This window comes from Eschrichtius robustus, chromosome 6 (genome assembly GCF_028021215.1).
Source record: "Eschrichtius robustus isolate mEscRob2 chromosome 6, mEscRob2.pri, whole genome shotgun sequence".
Classification (NCBI taxonomy): Eukaryota; Metazoa; Chordata; class Mammalia; order Artiodactyla; family Eschrichtiidae; genus Eschrichtius; species Eschrichtius robustus.
In genome coordinates, this window is record NC_090829.1 from 145,466,526 (window position 1) to 145,488,245 (window position 21,720).

Sequence of the window (21,720 nt, forward strand, 5' to 3'; positions counted from 1 at the left end):
GGTGTGGGGTTGTCACGGGTGGAGAGCAGGCCGTGAAAGGTTATGTCTGAGTTTGTTGATTATCACGACCCATAATGAAAGCTTCTGTTGATTTGCAAGGAGGAAGAAGTCTCCCCAGAAGGCAGAAATCTATCTTCAAGGAGCCTTGAAGAATTACCTGGCTGAGGGCTGGGCACTGCCTATCACACACACAAGGAAGCAACTAGCTGAATGTCAGAAACACCTTGGACAAATTGAAAAGTATCCTTTAAGTTGAATACGTTCATGAAGTAGGAGGATTGCTTTCTCTTTGTACGGCAGCAGTGCCCCCCCATTGAGGGTTTAATGAGTACCTGATAACTGGGGAGAAAAGCCTGCCTTGACACGCGTACCGTGTTGGATAGAAGCTGGTGCCTAGTCAGCGTATCTGACCTGTGCTTGAGTTCCTAATACCCTAGAGAAAGGGGAACCGCCGTCGGGATGCACCCTCTGGGGACTAGAGGGGCTGTGTGTGCAGCACCCCAGCGTGCGGTCCTCTGAGGCCCCTTGACTCTGCACTCAGCTACCTTCAGACCAGCAGCCTCTTGGCCAGCGACCGGCACCTGACTGAGAGCGAGCGGGAGCACTTCTGCAGAGAGATTTTTAGCTTCGCCAGCCAGCAGGCAGACAGCCCAGGTAAGGCTTGTTTTCAGACATTACTACGAAAAATTTCAAATGTCACAGAAAAGCAAAAATGATAATACAGCGTGTGTACTCTATACTGACCACCTAGATTCAGCAGTTGTTAACATTTTGCCATGTAGCAAACGTGTGTCTCTATCTTTCTTTTGTCTTTTTGCTGAACTTCAGAGCAGCTCCAGACCCTGGAACACTGTAGCATCTTCTGAAAACAGAGGTGATCCCCTCACCACCCTGCCCACAGCTGGACAGGGTTCTAAGTCAGGCTACCAAGTTAGCCCCTCTTCAGGTCTCCCCCATTGTCGTGAAAAGTGTTCTTACAAATTATTTTATATGCAAAATAATTGGACTCGACTAGTCCACTCAGGGGTCACACACTGCATTTGATTGTTGTATCTCAGTTCTCCTTTAACTTAGAACAGTCTTTCCATCTCGTTTTCTTCTTCTTTTCCGGACACTGACCTTTTAAAATACAACAGCTTTATTGAGATAGGATTCACAACGTGCAGTATACGACTCTGTGGCTTTTGGTGTCGTCACAGACACGTGCACCCGTCCCACAGTCGGTGTTAGAGCATTTTTATCACCCGAAAGAAACCCCACACTTAATTTCCTCCCAACCTCCTACCACCCGCCATCCCCCGCAAGTCCCCGGGAACCACTAATCCACTTTCTGTCTCTGAAGATACGTGTTCTGGATATTTCACGTAAATGGAATCATACAATATGTGTTTTGTTGTGACCGGCTTATTTCACTCAGCACAATGTTTTCAGGATTCAACTATGTTGTAGCGTGTGTCAGCATTTCATTCCTTTTTGTGACTGAATAATATTCCATGGTACGGATGGACCACACTGTGTTCATCCCTTCAGCGGTTGTTTGACAACAGGGTTGTACGGCACTGACTTTTTAAAGACATCGAGCCACTTGTCTCATAGACTATCTCACCGTCTGAAGTTTCTTGAGTATTTCCTTATGGGAATGTCCAACAGCAAGGTAGATCTCAAAGCCTTAGGTTCAGGCTAAATGTTTTGGCAAATATACTTTAAGAATTGCCGTGTAGTAAGATTAAATTTATTGTAATATTTAGCTTCTCACGTTCAGTTTACCAAGAAGAGTATTTATTTAAAATAGTCACTGTCTTAGCTCGAGCTGCCATGACAAAATGCCGCAGACTGGACGCTTCAGCAGCGGGTGTTTATTTTCTCACAGTTCTGGAGGCTGACATCTGAGGTCAGGATGCCAGCAGGGTGGGCTTCTGATGAGGCCCCTCTTCCTGGCTTGTCCCTTCATGGCAAGGGGTGGGGGTGTGCTGGAAGGAGAGGTGGAGAGAGAGAGACTCAGAGAGAGGGAGGGAGCGGGAAGGGAGGTGCAGGGAGAGATGGGGGAGAAATGGAGAGACTCAGAGAGAGGGAGTGGGGAAGGGAGGTGGGGGGAGAGACGGAGAGGGCTCTCTGGTGCGTCCTCCCGCAAGGGCATGCATCCCTCATGAGCTCATCAAACCCTAACTGTCTCCCAGAGGGCCCACTGTGGGGTAGGGCTTCCACTTAAGAATTTTGGCGGGACCGCATTCAGTCCGTAGCGGTTGCTAACTGCTTGAAAGCCAGTGTTTCCAGAGGTTTTGGCTTCGGGTTGCTGTGGTCGTTGCCTGCTGGGGTGCGCGTCACGCACGTCGAGCCATCTGCATGGGTCTCTCGGGCAGCGTGGCACTGATTTGTGTTTTAGAGCCTTTAATTTGCCCAGACTGGTCATTGTAGAGCTGTGTGCTGAATCTGCTGTGTGTGGCACGTGCGTGAGACTGTGCAGTTACGCTTTTCCTGCCAACTTTCCGTGGCGTCTCTGTGAAGAAAATACTCCGTGATTGTCCTTCTTGTGATTTTATGGCATCAGTCTCGGCACCGCCTCCCTTACCGGTCAGTCCGGTGGCCTTGTGGATGTTCTGGACACACCAGTGCTTGTGGAAAGGAAATTGGAGGATGCAGTGGGTTCCCCCGTGATGGTGCCTGTGGGGCTGGGGACCTGCTGCCCTCCTGGCTCCTCACTTCACTGGCTGACCTCACAGGGTGGCACACACCTGGGTTTATTTCCGGATGTACAGGGGGATTTGGGCATCTTTACTGGAGAATCTTTATGTGCGTGGGAAGGTGGTGGAATTCCCTGAAACAGCTCTAGGAATTGGACTTTACAAATCTTGTTTTGAAATTGAGGGAGTTAGTTGACCTGTATTTCTCTTGGGTTTGCCAAAACAGGAGTTAGAAACGTTAATTTCTTCAGGTATTATGATTTCCAGGAGTTATCTAGGCATGTGTTTCTGTTCTCTTTTTGACAGAATAACTCTTTTTGGTGTGTGAAGAAGGCACAAGGTTGGGAGGGTCTGAACCATCACTTTTGCACGTCATTGCTTCCTGCGGGCCCGATAGTGGCCCAGTCCTGCAGTCTCTGTAGCATCTGGAAGTGTGACTTAGGAAGTAAAACATGGTACTGTGTATTTACAGGTCACAAAATAGTACTCCCTATGCATTCTTTTGCACAACTGAGAGATCTCCATTTTACCCCTTCCAATGCCGTGGTCCATGTGGGTGGTGCCTTGTCCGTGGAGATAACCGTGTGCAGTCAGATGCCCGTGCCTGTCCACGTGGAGCAGATTGCCATCAACGTCCACTTCAGCATCGAGAAAAACAACTACCGGAAGACTGCCGAGTGGCTCACCAAGCACAAGACGGCCAATGGGATTGTCAGCTTCCCGGCAGAGACCGCGCCTTTCCCCACGTCCCAGAACAGCCTGCCCGCGCTGGAGCTGTGCGAGATGTTCGAGAGAAGTCCTTCCGACAATTCCTTGCACACAACAGGGATTATCTGCAAAAACGTCCACATGCTCCTAAGGAAGCAGGAGAGCGGCGCATCCCTGGAAGCGCCCTCGGGTGCCGCTCTGGAGGCTGGGGCCCACGTGCTGAAGTGCACCGCTGTGACCCTGGAGCCAGGGCCCAACACGATCACGTTCAGGACGCAGGTATGTGTTGGGCTGGGGAGTTGGCTTCAAGGGTGGTCGGGAGCGGGTGGCACTTGCGAGAACCCTCTGAAGAAGCTGAGAAGCCAGTAGAAGCCTCTGTTCTGTTAACCTGACTTTGATTTTTATCCTTAAAGAAAAACAGACTGATGTTTTGAAAAAATCTTTTGTACTTATATAATTTTAAGGCAGTTGATAAATTTTGAATGAAGTTCTTGACATAGGTAATTATTTGTGTTCTCACGGGATTTAGTTAGACTTTTTCCCTTTGTATTAGAATACACCCTCATTTGCTAAAATGAGGAAGTTTCAGAGAAGATGGCACTTTCATGTTAAACTCTCTTTTCCTTTCGTGGCTGCATGGATGGATGTCAAAACAGTTGCTTCTGCCCCGCTGCGATACAGATCTTCCTCCAGTGCAGTGGGTTCTGTTAGTTCCACTGACCCAAGAGGCCAGTGGAAAGTACAGCTATTTGCCACGTGTGTTTTTAGTCTGGTCTTAGAGCAGGTCTTAAATTTCATGCTCCCTGTCTCCATTAAATACCTTTTCCAGAAGAGAAAGCCACAGATAAAGCTTATTAAATTGAGAATGCATTATTAAGCGTAAAGTCAAACGTAAGCATCAGTTACTCAGAAAATCCTCCATTGAGAGATGCTGAGGGATCTTTTCAACAGCCCGCGTGTAGACGTGTTAGCACAGAGCAGCAGGATAAAGAGGGTAAGAAAAACGGTCACTTCAGAGATTCTGGCTCAGCCTCCCCTTGAGAAGCTCGTCATTGCAGGAACGGGGACACTGGGACGGCTGTGCGAATGCTCGGTTTTGCCCCCAGGCCAAGGAGCCGGGAACCTACACGCTGCGGCAGCTGTGCGCCTCGGTGGGCCCGGTGTGGTTCGTCCTTCCTCACATCTACCCGCTGGTGCAGTACGAAGTGTACTCGCAGGAGCCGCAGCTGCACGTGGAGCCGCTGGCCGGTGAGTGGGCTGCGGGGCTCTGCGGGGGTCTGCGCCGCACTTGGCTCCTTTACTTTACTCTAAGGCAGCACGTGGAAGGAGGGCTTTCTGCAGCGTCGCGCTTGCGGCCCTCTGTAGCCGTGTCCCTCTGTAAGAGACACTTTGGGGAGCCTCGTGGAGATTTTGCCGGGGAGCTGGCTGTGGCCCTTTTGTTCATCTGAGTATTTGCTTTTCTGTAATTGCTGCTTTCATGTTTACTAAACATTAGCTGAGAAAAATGAGCTAAGTCTCAGCTGATGTCTGCTGCAGAGAATTTAATAAGTAAATACAATTTCCTGCTTAGAGTTCCATTTCAGAGGCTGAATGCTAGATTAGTTATGGTCTATGCTCTGATCAAAAGTCTTTTCCTTTGAAAGTGTTGATTAACCTTGACACCCCACCCCACCCCACCACCACCCCCCCACCCCCGCATGGCATTTCAGAAATTCAGTGCTGCTGTCCTTTTTGTTAAGTCCTACAATTAGGAGGAGTTGGTGTAAACAAATTATTGAAGACCACATGGCACTTCAGTAAAACACTAATGAGTGAGTGTCTCTGTGGTTTAGGCTAGAAACAATGTATTTATTTGCTTGCTTCTTCCATTTGGGAAAAAAAAAATCAAGGAAAGCTTTTTTTTTCTATTTAATCTCTCTAAACTACCTATTTTTATGCTTTTAAACTTCTCCCCTGGCTACCTGGAAAGGCCCTCAGGTGTGGAACATAGCAGTCTCTCAGTGGTTCTTCCCTCAGAGAACCTTTTGTGAGAAAGGCTGAGCCCTGCGGCTGGGAGAGCCTGGGAGGTGCTGGCTCACGCCTCCGCCCTGCCCCGGCCCGGCCGCACTCCCTTTCTCACCTCCCGGCTCTCCTCCCTCTCTCCCTCTTGTGTGTTATTCCTTCTCCTTGTGTCTTGTCTCTTGCCTTCTTCCTTCTGCCTTACCTGGAACCGATTCTTAGAAACCTCAGCCCATTCCCGCCCTCCATTTCCATCCAGGAGAAAGTGTGCCGTATCTTCTATCGAGCTGCTCTGAACCAGAGATCTGGAAGAGGCCTAACCTGGAAAGGCCAGAGGAAAATCTGAATAGCAGCAGCACATGCGGTTTCATTAGTTTTTTCTTTAGTGTCGTTATCTGAGTTTCTCTCAATAACTGGCTAGCGGGTAAATTTTGAGACCCTCATAGACACGGTTGCCACCACGATCCCTGACTCTCTAAACGGAAGTGGTGATAAGGTCCCTGAGGCTCTCAGATTCTCCTGTGCCTAGCGAGGACCCCCTCAGCGCTGCAGACCGCGTAACTGAGATGAGCAGTGAGGGTGGGCGCTGAGCGACTTTGTGGATATGTACAGTGAGTGGGTGTCTCCAGTAGAAGACACAGCGCGCCTCTGACCCACGGGAGGCCTTCCGCTGGTGCTCTTGGTTGGGAGGGGTGCTCATGGCTGTCTTCTTCCCTTTAGATAGCCTTTTGGCTGGTATTCCTCAGAAGGTCAAGTTCACTGTCACTACTGGCCATTACACAGTAAAACACGGGGACAGCCTTCAGCTCAGCAATGTGGAAGCCATGCTTATCCTGTGTCATGAAGAGAGCAGAGCGGTGATCTATTCCAACATGAGAGGTAAGGCAGCAGTCACCTGGCGCAGGTGGACTCTTGGCGTTGTCATGCACCGTGAGGATAGGAGGAGCCTGTCGTCCCTGCCATCCTCAGGTGGCATCTGAGGACCGCTTCTCCTTGCAGCTCTTTCATGGCCACGTTCCACCTGTAGGGAGACCGTAGCCCTATCCCTCGGTGGGGCGTTAACATTTGAGGGGAAGAGGCTTAGAGCCGTGCACGTGCCCAGTGGCCAGGTGGTGCTGACCTTGCTGTGGTCTTGTGATGCAGCGTTACTGCCTGGGCTCACGCTCCGTGGTGATGCCCTGCTGGCCTCCAGCCTCCTTCCACCCTCCTCAGCTTTCCTCAGCAGAAAGAAAAAGCAAACCAGCCTTTTAAGACACTGGTTGGAAGCCCTAAAAAAGTCCCGTCTCCCACAGTCCCCAGCCACGAGGTACGGAGAGGGAAGGATGCAGCCCTCTTTCTGAGTGGGAGCATGTCCTGTGGGGACACGCGCAGTCTCGGGTGGGCTGTGTGAAGAGCGTCTCTGTCCTGTCTTCAGACTGAGCACGGTGGCGGTTCTCTGAGCCGAGCTCAGCTGGACAGCTTTCATGCGGCGCTGCTCCGTCTTCGGGGGTTCTGCCCCTGATTCTCCTGCCTCCCCCCTCTGTCACCCTTCCCGGTTACACTCCTGCGTGTGTGTAGGGGCAGCAGGAGCTGGGCTGGAGCTTCACTCCCGGGCCCTCACCTACGACAGGAGAAGGAGCACGGAAACGGGGGGCTGTGTTACAGGCGACCTCTTCTGTCTCCCCTAGAAAAGGCTTCTGACGCTCCGCTCCGGGTTCAGTCGTCCGACAAGGTCACGAGCATCAGCCTGCCGGCTGCGCCTGCATACCACGTGATCGAATTTGAACTGGAAGTTCTCTCTTTACCTTCAGCTCCAGCAACTGGAGGGGAGAGCACCATGCTAGGGATGACAGAGCCCCATGGGAAGCATAAGGACACACACAAAGCTGGCCACTGCATGGCTACCATGGACCACAAAGTAAGGAGGGGCCGGGACGGTGCAGCCCTGGGGGCAGCCTCTGCGTGTCCCGCTTGCTTTGAAAGACAGTACACACAAGATGACTTCTGTTGGGGTGGCAGGTTTCCAGTCCCTGTACCACAAGCTCGGGTTGGGTTTAGCATTTATGGCTGTGAATCACCCCTTCTTAGATAAGGGGTGCATCTTGCAAAGACAAAGACAGACCGGCTCTTTAACTTTTCTGTCCCAACTCGAGGAAGGATGGTTTATTGTAAGAGGTACAGTTTTTGCTTAGAGGGCAGTGACTTTGCCTCTGTGGTCCATTTGTCCTGGTGATTAGGCTAGAGGGAGTTCTGTGTCTTGGTGTGCTTTACTGTCTGTTCCCTGAAACACCACATCATACTTAGCAAGGAAGAAGTGCTAAGATTTTATGCTTTGGTGCTGGTATGTATTGACAGTTATTTGAGAGATCCATGACTTTGATCCTAAATCCACAGTCTGTCAGCTCACAGAACCAGTCACTAGCATCATGCTTTTTCTGAGTTTGTCCATGTCTTATGATACAGATATCAGTTCTGAGGGCTTTTGAACAACCCAAGTGTAGAAGTGTGTGCTTGTGGTCCCATGGGACTGTATTTTTTGCATACTGTTAAAAGCTGCTCCCTGAGGGTCTGGCTTCCAAACAGCCTGAAGGTAGTTGCTGAGACCCTCCCCTCTGGGACACTGACAGGTCTTGGCACACCCTCAACTCCTGGGAACCACTAGAAATATAACAGGCTGCTTGGACGAGCACAAAGGTTTGAGAGACAACCAAGAGCTGGGGCAGAGTTGAACAACAAGGTTTATCTCCTACACGAGGCCACTCCTTGAAGACTGGAAGAGGTGGTCGTTTCCTCTACTGTACGGAAAGTGACACAGACAAGCAAAATGAAGAAACAGAGGAGCATGTTCCCAAATGAAAGCACAAGATGAAACCTCAGGAAATAACCTTAATGAAACAGAGATATGTAATTTCCCTGGTGAAGAGTTCAGAGTAATGTTCATAAAGACGCTCATCGGACTGGGGGGGAAAATGGAGGAAGACCGTGAGAACTTCAGCAAAGAGATAGAAACTTGTAAGAAAGTACCAAATAGGAGTCTCAGAGCTGAAGAGCACAATAACCGAACTGAAAGATATGCGAGAGGGGTTCAACAGCAGACTAGATGAAGCAAAGGAAGGACCAGTCAACTCGAAGACAAGGCAGGGGGATTTGTCCAATCAGAGGAGAGAAAAGATTGGAAAAAAATGGAAGATGGTTTACGGGACAACATCAAACAGACAAACATTCACATCATAGGGGTCCCAGAAGGAGAAGAGAGAGAGCGAAAGGGGCAGAAATTTTATTTGAGGAAATAATGGCTAAAAATTTCCCTACCCTGGGGAAGGAGAGAGACATTCAGATCCAGGAAGCCCAGAGAGTTTCAAACAAGATGAACCCAAAGAGACTCACACAAAGACACATTATAGGTAAAATGTCAAAAGTTAAAGACAAGGAAAGAATCTGTTACGTGCAAGAGAACCCCATAAAGCTATCAGCAGATTTTCAGCAGAAACTTTGCAGGCCAGAAGGGAGTGGCACAATATATTAAAGCTTGCTGGGGGAGGGGGTGGGGGACAAACAACTTCCAACCAAGAATACTCTGTGTGGCAAAGTTATCCTTCAGAACTGAAGGAAAGATAAAGAGTTCTCCAGACAAGTAAAAACTAAAGTTTATCACCACTAAGCCAGCCCTATAAGAAATGTTAGAGACTTCTTTAAGACGAAAAGAAACTGTGCTAATTAGTAACAGAAATACATGAAAGAATAAATCTCATTGGAAAGGTAACTGTTTGATAAATGTAGTGGATTAATCACTTATAAAGCTGGTATGAAGGTGAAAAAAAGCAGTAAAAATAGCTATGATTACAGTAGTTAGTTAAGGGATACACAAGATAAAAAGATGTAAAATGTGACATCTCAAAAACAAAATGTTGGAGGGGGGAGTTACAATGCTGAGTTTTAGACTGGGATCAAACCTAAGTTGTTATCAACTTAAAATAGGCTGTTATAGATGTAAATTACTACATATAAGCCTCATGGTAACCACAAAGCAAAACCTATAGTAAATACACAAAAGATAAAGGAATATAAACATACCACTAAAGAAAGTCATCAAACCACAAGGAAGAGAGCAAGAGAAGGAGATAGGAACAGAGAGGAACTTTAAAAACAGCCAGAAAACAATTAAGAAAATGACAATAAGCACACACCTATCAATAATTACTTTACATTTAAATGGCTAAATTCTCCACTCAAAAGACAAAGTGACTGAATGGATAAAAAAATCAAGACCCATCTATAAACTGCCTACAGGAGACTCACTTTAGATGTAAGGACACACAAACCGAAAGTAAAGGAATGGAAAAAGATATTCCATGCAAATGGAAACGAAAAAAAGCTGGAGTAGCTACACTTACATCAGACAAAATAGACTTTAAATCAGAGACTGTGGTAAGAGACAAAGATGGGTGTTATGTAATGATAAAGGGGTCAATCCAATAACAAAATGTAATGTTCGTAAGTATTTATACACCCAACATATGGAGCACCTAAAATACAAAGCAAATATTAACATATCTAAAGGGAGAATAGCAGTGTAATAATAGTATGGGTTTTAATACTCCACTTACATAAATGGATAGAACCTCCAGACAGAAAATGAATAAGGACACATCGGCCTTAAATATGTTAAACTAGGTGGATTTAACAGATATTTACAGAATATACTGTCCAAAAACAACAGAATACAGATTCTTCTCAAGTACACATGGAATATTTTTCAAGATAGATCATATGTTAGGCTGCAAAACAAGTCTTAATAAACTTAAGAGGATTGATATCATATCAAGCATCTTTTCCAACCACAAAGGTATGAAACTAGAAATTAATTACATGAAGAAAACTGCAAACTGCACAAATATGTGGAGATTAAACAACATGCTGTTGAAGAGCCAATGGGTCAAAAAAGAAACCAAAAGAGAAATAAAAAACTACCTTGAAACAAATGAACGTGGAAATGTAACATATCAAAATTTATGGGATGCAGTGAAAGCAGTTCTAAGAGGGCAGTTCATAGCAATAAATGCCTTCCTCAAGGAACAAGAAATGTCTCAAACAACCTAATTTTACACCTCAAGGAACTAGAAAAAGAACAAAGCTCAAAGTTAGTGGAAGGAAGGAAATAACATGATCAGAGGAGAAACAAATGAAATAGAGACTGAAAAGATAATAGAAAAGATTGGGCTTCCCTGGTGGCGCAGTGGTTGAGAGTCTGCCTGCCAATGCAGGGGACACGGGTTCGGGCCCTGGTCTGGGAGGATCCCACATGCCGCGGGGTGGCTGGGCCCGTGAACCACAACTACTGAGCCTGCGCATCTGGAGCCTGTGCCCCGCAGCAGGAGAGGCCGCGATAGTGAGAGGCCCGCGCACCGCGATGAGGAGTGGCCCCCTCTTGCCGCAACTGGAGAAGGCCCTCGCATAGAGACGAAGACCCAACACAGCCAAAAATAAATTTAAAAAAAAGATAATAGAAAAGATCAATGAAACTAAGAGCTGGTTCTTTGAAAAGATAAAATTGACAAACCTTTAGCTAGACTCACCAAGAGAAAAAGAGAGAGGACTCAAAATCAGAAATGAAAGAGATGTTACAAGTGACACCACAGAAATACAAAGTGTCATAAGAGACTAGTACTATGAACAATTACATGCCAATAAATTGGATGACCTAGAAGAAATGGATAAATTCCTAGAAACATACAACCTACCAAGACTGAGTCATGATGAAATAGAAAATCTAAACAGACCGAATACTAGTAAGGACATTGAATCAGTTTTCAAAAACCTCCCAACTAACAAAAGTCCAGGACCAGATGGCTTCACTGGTGATTCTACCAAACATTCAGAGAATTAATACCAGTCCTTCTCAACCTCTTCCAAAAAATAGAAGAGGAAGGAACTCTCCCAAACTTGTTTTACAGGCCTGCATTACCCAGATACCAAAACCAGACAAGGATGCCACAAGAAAAGAAAATTACAGGCCAGTATCTCTGATAAGCATAGGTACAAAAATCCTCAACAAAATATTAGCAGACCAAATTCAACAAAACATGAAAAGGATTATACACGATGATCAGGTGGGATTTACTCCAGGATTGCAAGGATGGTTCAACATCCACAAATTAATGTGATACACTACATTAACAGAATGAAGGATTAGAAATCATGTGATCTTGTCAATAGATGCAGACAAAGCATTTGACAAAATTCAACATCCATTTATGATAAAAATTCTCAACAAAGCCAGAATAGAGGGAACATACCTCAACATAATAAAGGCCATATATGGCAAGCCCACAGCCAACATCGTAATCAACGGTGAAAAGCTGAAAGCTTTTCTTCTGAGATCAGGAATAAGACAAGGATGCCCACCACTTTTATTTAACATAGTATTGGAAGTCTTAGGGCAATTAGGCAATAAAAATAAATAAAAGTCATCCAAATTGGAAAGGAAGAAGTAAAACTGTCACTATTTGAAGATGATATGATATTATATAGAGAAAAATCTAAAGACTCCAACACAAAAAACTGTTAGGACTAGTAAGGAAATTCAGTAGTTACAGGATACAAAACCAATACACAAAAATCTGTTGCATTTCTTTACACTAATAATGAACTGTCAGAAAGAGAAATTAAGAAAACAATCCCATTTTCAATTGCATCAAAAAATAAAATACCTAGGAGTAAATTTAACCCTGAAGGTAAAAGACTTGTTTATTGAAACCCAGAAGACATTAATGAAAGAAATAGAAGAAGACATAAATAAATGGAAAGATAGTCTATGCTCATGGGTTGGAAGAATTAATATTGTAAAATGTCCATACTACCCAAGGCAGTCTGCAGATTCAGTGCAGTCCCTATCAAAATTCCAATGGGATTTTTCACAGAAATAGAAGAAACAATCCTAAAGTTTGTGTGGAACCACAGAAGACCCCAAATAGCCAGAGCAGTCTTTTTTTTTTTTTTTTTTTTTGACTGCGTTGGGTCTTCGTTGCTGCCCACAGGCTTTCTCTAGTTGTGGTGAGTGGGGGGCTACTCTTTGTTGCAGTGAACGGGCTTCTCATTGCGGTGGCTTCTCTTGTTGTGGAACATGGGCTCAGTAGTTGTGGCACACAGGCCCTAGAGTGCATGGGCTTCAGTAGTTGTGGCGTGCGGGCTCTAGGGCGTGCAGGCTTCAGTAGTTGTGGCGTGTGGGCTCTAGAGCACAGGCTCAGTAGTTGTGGCACACAGGCTTAGTTGCTCCACAGTATGTGGGATCTTCCCAGACCACGGGTTGAACCTGTGTCCCCTGCATTGGCAGGCGGATTCTTAACCACTGCACCACCAGGGAAGTCCCCAAAGCAATCTTGACAAAGAAGTACAAAGCTGGAGGTATTATGCGCCCTGATTTCAAACTATTAATATATTACAAACCTATAGTAATTAAAACAGTATGGTACTGGCATGAAAACCGACACATAGATCGATGGAACAGAATAGAGAGCCCAGAAATAAATCTACACATGTATGGTCAATTAATTTATGATGAAGGATCCAAGAATGTGTAATGAGGAAAGGACATTCAGTAAAAGGTGTTGGGAAAACTGGAGAGTCACATACAAAGGAATGAAACTGGACTTTACACTGTACACATAAATGAACTAAAAATGGATTAAAGACTTGAAAGTAAGACCTGAAACCATAAAAATCCTAGAAGAAAACACAGGTATTAAGTTCTTGACGTGGGCCTTGATGTTGATTTTTTCAATCTGACACCAAAAGCAAAAGCAATAAAAGCAAAAATAAACAGATGGGACTCTGTCAAACTAAAAAGCTTCTACACAGCAAAGAAACTATCAACAAAATGAAAAGGCAACCTACTGAATGGAAGAAATATTTCCAAATTGTATGGCTGATAAGTGGCTAATAAACAAAATGTATAAAGAACTCAACTCAGTAGCAACAACTCAATAGCAAAAAAACCAAGCAATCCAATTTAAAAATGGGCAGAAGATCTGAACAGACATTTTTCCAAAGAAGATATACAGAAGACCAACAGGTACATGAAAAGATGCTCAACATCACTTAATCGTCAGGGAAATGTAATCAAAACCACAATAGATAATCATCTCGCACCTGTCAGAATGGCTATTATCAAAAAGACAACAAATAATAAGTGTCGGCAGAAAGGGAGCCCTCATGTATTATTGGTGGGGATGTAAAGTGGTGTAGCCACTGTAGAAAACAGTATGGAGGTTCCTCAAAAAATTAAAAATAGATCTATCATACAATTTAGCAATTCCACTTCTGGGTATTTTTCTGAAGAAAACAAAAACACTAACTCAAAAAGATATCTGCACCCCCGTGTTCACTGCAGCATTATTTATAATAGCCAAGATATGGAAGCAACCTAAGCATCCACCATGGATGAATGAATAAAGATGAGTGTGTACACACACACACACACACACACACACACACAGAGAGAGACAGAGGAATATTATTCAGCCATAAAGAAGAATAAGTCTTGTCATTTGCAACAACATGGATGGATCTAGAGGGCATTATGCTAAGTGAAATAAGACAAAGACAAATACCATGTGATCTAACTTATATGTGGAATCTAAAAAGTAAAAATAAAGACCAAGCTCATAGATAAGGAGGACGTATTGGTGGCTGCCCGAGGCGTGGAGTAGGCGTTGAGAGAAATGGATGAATTGGTTTTTTGTTCTTTTGTTTTTGTGTTTTAGTTTAAATAAATTGAATAATTTAAAAAAAAGAAGTGAATGCGCAAAAGCAGTAGGATAAAAGGATAATAAATGCAGTCATTTCAAAGGGATTATGGCATAGAATACCAGACAAGGCAGGATCTCAAAAATAATGTCTTAATTTTCAGTCCTTGAAATTTCTTCCCTCCTTATCTGATACAGAGTTCAGGAGGCAGAGATGATACTTACAGCAATAAGCGCACGTTCTGTACTCAGTGTATTCCTTTGTTCCGTGGGGGGAAATAAAATACAAGTTTGGGAACTGGTTTCTGCCCTTAAGGAAGTTAATAGTTTGGTCCACACGACAGCCCCAGATTGGTTTTCAGTTATGTATTCAGTGTCTTGTGGATTGAGAGTTTGGGTAATTCACTTGATTTGTAATAGTTAATGATTGAATAGTATCATCTGCACATGAGTGACTAAAAGCACTTTGTCATAACCTCCTGCACATTAAAAACGCATTTGGCGTTGTGGCCACACGCCCGTGAGAATAGCGGGGTAGGGTCTGCGCTGCGGGCTGCGGCGTCTGCTCGGAGCCATTGATACTGTGCTGATGGCTCATTTTTCTCTCGTTTGTTTGTGTGTATGTTTAACGGGGTTTATCTCTCTGGATAGGAAACGGTAAAGACATCAAACGTCTAGGAAATTGGCAGCCACCACAGATCTGGATGGATGGTGGTGGCGGTGCCTGTCCCAGGTGATGAGGGGTCTGAACACCTGTCCCCCCGTCTCTCCTCAGGTGTCCATCGATTGCCCGTGGTCCATCTACTCCACTGTCATCGCGCTGACGTTCAGCATGCCCTTCGGGACCACGCACTCCCTGCTGTCATCCGGGACACGGTAAAGGACCCCAGGCCCCTTTCTCAGGCTCCGCTACCTGCAGGCCCTACTGTTCAGAGCTTGGCTTTGGTGACACTGAGCATGTTTTCTCATAGCCATGATGCCACTGTCCACCTGTTAAAATTCGCAGTATTTCCCTGGGTCCCATAGCGCCCAGCCCATACTCAGATTTGGTTTGTAGGATGTGGGATTCAAACACGGTCCCCTCTGTTTCTGAGATCCCTTCTTATCCCTCCTCCCGCTGTTTTCAAGCCATTGGCCCTTTGCCAGACTTGGGTCAGTTGCCATTCTGGATTCCCCTGGTCACGTTCTCGTGGGTTTGTGTAAGTAGCTCCCTGTCAGCTGCTGTCTGTCACCTCTAGAGGGGGCTTGCAGTCTCAGCACTCCCGACGCTCGGTCAGATCCCTGTGTTGTGGCTGTTTGGCAGCACCCCTGGCCCCCCGCTTTCTGCCAGGGGCACTCCTCGCCCTCCGCACCCTTAGTGTGAGCCACAGATGTCTCCAGACATTGTCCCCAGTTGAGATCTGCTGCTTTAGAGGCTTGACTAGGTTCAGATTCAGTTTTTGGACCAGGAAGTCTACAGGTGTCATCCTGTGCTTCACCTGTCCCCACATCAGGAGACTCAGTGTGTGGTGGTTAAAAACACACCAGCTCTACAGAGAATCTGGGTTGCTGTATTTGAGCCTGGCTTTTCAAAACCCCTCTTTACGTGTAACAGAAATTCAAGTGAATTCTGTACTGACCTGGTTTCTCAGTGAGTATGTTACTTCTATAGATGAAGAGTAATTGTTACTCTTTCTTCCATGACTCATTGCAAGCTATTGTATGTTTAGGAAAATCAGTTACAGTCGTGTAATAATGTATCCAAAATAGAATATTCTTTGAGCCATTTTTCCTAAGAGATAGCTTGCTTAGAAAGATTTGTCTTTTTCTGACACTTTTACATGTGAAATTAAAAGTAGAAATACATGTTAACAACTGGTTCTTATTTTCCTGTGTCACTTTTTTGATTCCTTACAGAGCATCTTCTTAATACAGCCAAAATATATTTAATAAAGTTCTTAAATGGCAAAATCTTATTATTTTTCTCCTTTAGGAAATATGTTCAAGTGTGTGTCCAGAATTTGTCAGAACTTGACTTTCAGCTGTCAGATAGTCATCTTGTGGATACTGGTGATAGTACCGACCTGCGACTAATACCGCTGAACACGGAATCCGAACAGGTGACCGTTTCCTAGAACCCAGCACGAACCTCTCAGCAGAACACAGAGGAGAACGAGAGTGTAGTGATGTTGATGGAAGTGACCGTGTGCTTCAGCTGAGCCTTTCCGTGTAGGGAACGACCTTGCTGGTGGTCAGTGGGGAGCACGCCCTGACATGCAGCTGCGTTGCTGCCATGTGCACGTTTGCGGTCCGCTGTGGGCCGGGTGGCACAGCACATGGAGTAGGAAATAGGTTGATATTTGTATTTTTAGAAAAGTTAAATCTTACATTTGTCAGACTCCACACACAGATTTATTCCAAGCTTGTCCTGATCAGTCTCACGCTGAGTGCGTGGACGCCGTCACCCCCGGAAACAGTGGCTGCTGCGTACGTGCCTGCCTTGCCCAGCGACGGGCTCTCAGGTGTCGGAGTAGCTTTGTAAAGGAGTCACGTTCATGTTCACACTGCCTGGCTGAATCCTGGCCCTGTTTTTTCTGTTCATTGGTTGCGTGTGTTTTTAGACAGTCAGTGCTGAGTGTTTAGAAGATCAAAGGTTTTCTTAATGGACGTCTGATCTTTAGCATTTTCAAAGGATTTTCCCCAACATTTGACCCATTTCGAATGCTTCCCGGGTCTGTCACTGTGCTTACAGGTACAGACTTGTTGCCTGAGGTGGTGCCAGTTCCCTTCCTCACTTAACTTAGTGGCAAATACACAGTAGTTGGCATGGGTGTAAGGATGTCCCTTTAACTGTTTGATGACATTTCTCACTTTGGGATTGTATGGGATGCTGAATACTAGTAACTGTTCTTTATGCTTTTTAAAATAATCCCCTGTGCTGTAGAGCTTATGGAATCACAAAGGCTGAAACCCTTTTCACCAGCTCGGGGCAGCCGAGGGCAGTGCTGGGGAGGCGGGCGCGGCAGTGCAGGCGGCCTGTGGGGAAGCGGGCCCTGGGGGACCGCCTCCCCGACCCTCCCGCCCCCCTGGCGGGAGGCGCCCCCTGGGACTGAGCGCCTGTGTTGCGTGCGCGCGCAGTGACGGCCGACTCTCTTGCAGCGCATCCACAGCAAGCAGGCGGTGTTCTTTGTCTGGGAGCTGAAGTGGACGCAGGAGCCTCCCCCCTCCCTGCACTGCCTGTTCTCCGTTGGATTCTCCCCAGCTTCTGAGGAGCGGCTGTCTGTCTCCTTAAAGCCCTGTACTTACGAATTTCAAGTGGACAATTTTTTGGTATGTATTGCCTTATTTTCTGGTGGGGTTGTGTGGTGGCAAGATGGAAGAAGGCATCATATTCTTTACCTTCTGTAAATCAGACAAAAGCTTTCAATATAATGAAGCAACCAGTCGCAGAAAAGAGCCAGCACTTGGGGCGTGGAGGCCCTGCCTGGCTAGTTGGAGCCCGCGGTCCGGTCAGGTGGCGTGTCCGACACTCGTGCCCTCCTGCGCGGCTCGCGCTGAGCGCGATCATCTCCAGAGGCAGGACCCCCGCCTCTCCTCCCTTCTCTCTGCCTCAACGCTGACTCAGTCGTGTCCTGCACCCGTTTCTTAGAGTACTTTTATCTTGAGCATTAGCTGCTACGTCTCTAGTTTTTTAGAAGAAAAACTGGAAGTATTATGGAAACTTACTTAAAGCAGATTTTCTTTAACCTGTACATTAGGTGTGGAGCTAAAAGCAGCCTAGACCTAGGTGAGTAAAGGCAATGGTTGTGTTTTGTTTCTTTAGTGAGATGATTGGGTTTGGTGTTAGGTAAATCAAAATATGGATACACAACTTCGTGGTGTTCCCTTTTCTTCTCTTTACGACTGAGATCGTCAAACACTTTATTTGAGAAGGTGTTTGTATAGCTCTTGACGTTAGCAATTTTTTCAGCACCTCCTTCCAACCAAAAGACTATTTGTTTCGACCCTCCTGTTTCCTTGAGCTCTCCTTATTAGCTTTAGAGTTAAACATAATCACTAGCACAGTTCTTTTTGTTGGGCAAACAGATGCCTTTTTGATGTGTTAATAGCAGCGGAACATTAAATTATTCATATGGTAAAGAGTCTGCATAAATTTAATCTGGTTTCCTTACTGCAGATGATGATTAACACTAGTTAGCGGTTTCCACTATTTTCTGTCTTTCTTGCTTCCTTTTCAAATAGAGCATAGGAAAAATTTTCCTTTAGAACTGAACAAGCTTAGTTAAAGGCCAGAGAAAAATACCTGGTGGATTGCTCTCTTCAAAACCAGTATTCTGAGGATGAGAAATACAGATACCACTTTTCTTTTTTGGCTGCGTTGGGTCTTCGTTGCTGCGCGTGCGCTTTCTCTAGTTGCGGCGAGCGGGGGCTACTCTTCGTTGCTGCTCACGGGCTTCTCATTGCGGTGGCTTCTCTTGCTGCGGAGCACGCGCTCTAGGCACGTGGGCTCAGTAGTTGTGGCTCACGGGCTTTAGAGCGCAGGCTCAGTAGTTGGGCGCGTGAGCTTAGTTGCTCTGCGGCATGTGGGATCTTCCCAGACCAGGCAGGGCTCGAACCCGTGTCCCCTGCATTGGCAGGCAGATTCTGAACCACTGCGCCACCAGGGAAGTCCCCAGATACCACGTTTTTTAAAAAGCTTCATTGAGATTTAATTTCTATACCATGAAGTTCACCCGTTTGGAGTGTGCACGTCAGTGAAGTTAGCGTGTTGACAGAGCTGTGCTACCGGCACCATGATCGTGTTTTAGCACACTTTCATCCTCCCAAGAAGAAGCCTGTGCCCCGTTCACACTCACCCCCCTCTCCTTCCTCTTCTCACCCTGGGCCACCCCTGATCCAGAGGCAAGTGTGCCTGTGCTTTGCCTGTTCAGGTGCAGTCGTGTTATGTGTGATCCTCTCCAGACTGGCTGCTTTCACGTGACAGGATGTTTCCAAAGCTCATTCATTTCGCAGCGTGTTCAGGACTCCATTCTTTGTTGTGGGTGAATAATATTCCATTGTGTGGATAGGCCACGTTTTGTTTTCCGTTTACCTGTGGCTGGACATCTGGGTTGTTTCCACCTTGGGACTGTTATGAATAATAATGCTGTGAAAATCCTTGTGGAGGTTCTTATGCGTATGTATGTGTTCCATTCTCTTAGGTAAATTCCTCGGTGGAGTTGCTGGGTCATATGGTAGCTCTATGTTTAACTTTTTGAGAAGCTGTTAAACTGTTTTTTAAAGAAACATCACTGTATATTCTCTCGGGCAACCTGGGAGGGTTCCAATTTCCACATTCACACCAACACTTGTTCTTGCTGCCCCTTGATCACTGGCATCCCAGTGAGCGTGAGCTGGTCTCTCATGATGGCCCATGATGTTCGGTATCTTTCCTGTGCTTTTTGGCCGTTTGTGTGTCTTCTTGGAGAGATGTCTATTCATATCCTTTTCCCGTTTTTTAGTAGGGTTGTCCTTTTATTGAGTTGTAAGTGTTTCTTTGTATGTTCAGTCCCTTATCATACATATGATTTGCAGATATTTTCTCCCATTCTGTGGTTGTATTTTCACTTTCTTGATGGTGTCCTCTGAAGCACAAAAGTTTTTAATTTTGGTGAAGTCCAACCTTAGTCTCTTATTTCTTGTACTTTTGGTGTAGGATCTAAGAAATCATTGTTTATTCCAAGTTCAATAAGATTTCCTCCCATGTTTTCTTCTAAGAGTTTTATAGTTTTAGCTTTTACATTTCAGTCTGCGATCTACTTTGAGGTAACTTTATGTATGGTGACAGGTGGCGGTCCAGATTCATTCTTTCCATGTGGTGCCCCTATACCGTTCGTTGAAAAGACCCTTCTTTCCCCGTTGGATGGTCCTGGCACCCTTGTTGAAAATCTGCCGAGTTGATTTCTGGGGAGCTTACTTCTAGGCGCTGTACCCGCAGCCTCCGCGGCTGCTGTCAGCAGGCCCCTTGCTGCTGACTGAGGCTCAGCCGCCCCTCCTTGCCGAGCGCGGCCAGGAAGCTGTGTGCGAGGACACACACCTAGGAGCGCGTTGCTCTGTCCCTTGGAGCTGCCTCTCCAGCTCTCAGCACAGTCGTGCTCGTCCGGCTGCCCTCGCAGCCCTTGCGGACCGTGCGGGCTCCGGCCGTGAGCTTCTCGGGCCAGGGCCTCTTCCATCGGCCCCTTTGGTGTTGCTGTTCTCTCCTTCAGAATGGGGGCAGCCGCGTGTGGGGGGCCCGGGCTGTGATCCCTCGTGCGGGCTCGGGGCCTTTGTCCCGGGTGGTGGGCAAGTGTGAACACGTGTGACTACCAGGCAGGTCACGGAGAAAGAAGCATTATGGAGAAGGTTCATTATGGCCCTTGCCAAGGAACTCCCGTTAATTTTGCTAGTTGTGATAATGGCATTGTGTTTTGTTAAGAAAACGTCCGCACTGTTTAGTAACGCATCCTGAAGTATATATGGGTGAAGTGACAGGTCTGGAATCTGCTTTAAAGTAGCCCGGCAGATAAATCAATGTGGATCGATGAGTAGCGGAGGCTCGTGAAGCAGGATCTGACCCTGACTGTGGGTGACAGGCCCACGCAGAGTCGCGGGCCGTCCTGCCTCCTCCTGAGGTGCTTGGACGCGTTCTCGTTAGGAAGAGAGTGTAAGGCTCTCGCGGCGGGGCTTCCCGAGGGCACCGTCTCTGCAGGGGGTCAGCGGCCAGGGGGCGCGGGCGCACGGCTCCGGCTCTGGTCCGTTCTCTCTCGAGTGTGCGGGCGGCGCCGTGGTGGCCCCAAGCAGCATTTCTTCAGGTGGCTTACGTGTCTCTTTGGCCCTTCTCTCTCCTTTCTTGCGCAGACCTTGTACAGCGTGAGGGCGGAGATATCGCCCCCGCCGGGCGCGGAGCTCTGTAGGACGGGCTCCCTCTGCTGCTTGGAGGTGTCGGTCACGCGGCTCTCGGGCCTCTCGGAGGCGGACAAGGACGAGGCGCTGACAGAACGCGCTGAGTACTTTTCAACGAAGCTTATGTATGAAGGTGGGTCTGGAGGCTTCTTTCCCCTGGCTCTTGCGCGCATCCCCGCCGTCCACAGAGTGTGGTGTTCCTCGTCTGGAGAGAGAGCGTTCTAGAATTGAAAGAGCACGTCTGAATGTTCCCGTGTATGACCTGGTCCTGGGCCCGCAGGATGCTGAGCCTGCTTACTGTGGAGTCGTTCTGCTAACAGGCACTCGAACAGCCGTGGGGCTCGGGGCTGAGCACACAGCGGCGCCTAGAGCTGCCCCGTCCTCTCTCTCCCTGGGAGTCAGGCCCGTCCCCCCGAAGCAGACCCCGTCGCTTAGCAGGCCGGGCGCCCTGTGGTCATGCTCCTGCCCTTTCCCTCCAGCCTCCTTCCACTCCCTTTCCCCGCACCCCACCCGGACCCCGACCCCGACATGCCCGGCCCTCCTCCCTCCCCAGTCTCTGCCGGACACCCCTTTGCAGCCCCTCTCCTCCTGGGCATGGGCCTCTTCAGTAGCGGTTCTCAGGTTTGGGCGTCAGGCCATTAATGCTCTAAAAGTAATTAAGGAGGCCAATATTTATTTACTTATTTTAAAATAATAGGGAAGCCATTACC

At 46.9% G+C, this 21,720-nt stretch overlaps 1 protein-coding gene across 3 annotated transcripts in view; it reads left to right on the forward strand.

Annotated features, from left to right (window-relative positions):
- The window catches only part of TRAPPC10 (trafficking protein particle complex subunit 10), a 91,894-nt gene that overhangs the window by 64,491 nt on the left and 5,683 nt on the right, over nucleotides 1-21,720 (forward strand). For 2 of the 3 annotated variants that reach the window (XM_068547180.1, XM_068547181.1), the window contains 10 exons: nucleotides 100-240; nucleotides 542-654; nucleotides 3,154-3,668; nucleotides 4,496-4,637; nucleotides 6,108-6,266; nucleotides 7,055-7,284; nucleotides 14,886-14,986; nucleotides 16,083-16,209; nucleotides 17,249-17,419; nucleotides 20,966-21,143. In XM_068547180.1, the coding sequence (XP_068403281.1) occupies nucleotides 100-240; nucleotides 542-654; nucleotides 3,154-3,668; nucleotides 4,496-4,637; nucleotides 6,108-6,266; nucleotides 7,055-7,284; nucleotides 14,886-14,986; nucleotides 16,083-16,209; nucleotides 17,249-17,419; nucleotides 20,966-21,143 (1,877 nt within the window). The remainder of the gene's footprint in view (nucleotides 1-99; nucleotides 241-541; nucleotides 655-3,153; nucleotides 3,669-4,495; nucleotides 4,638-6,107; nucleotides 6,267-7,054; nucleotides 7,285-14,885; nucleotides 14,987-16,082; nucleotides 16,210-17,248; nucleotides 17,420-20,965; nucleotides 21,144-21,720) is intronic. The other variant, XM_068547182.1, reaches the window with a different exon arrangement.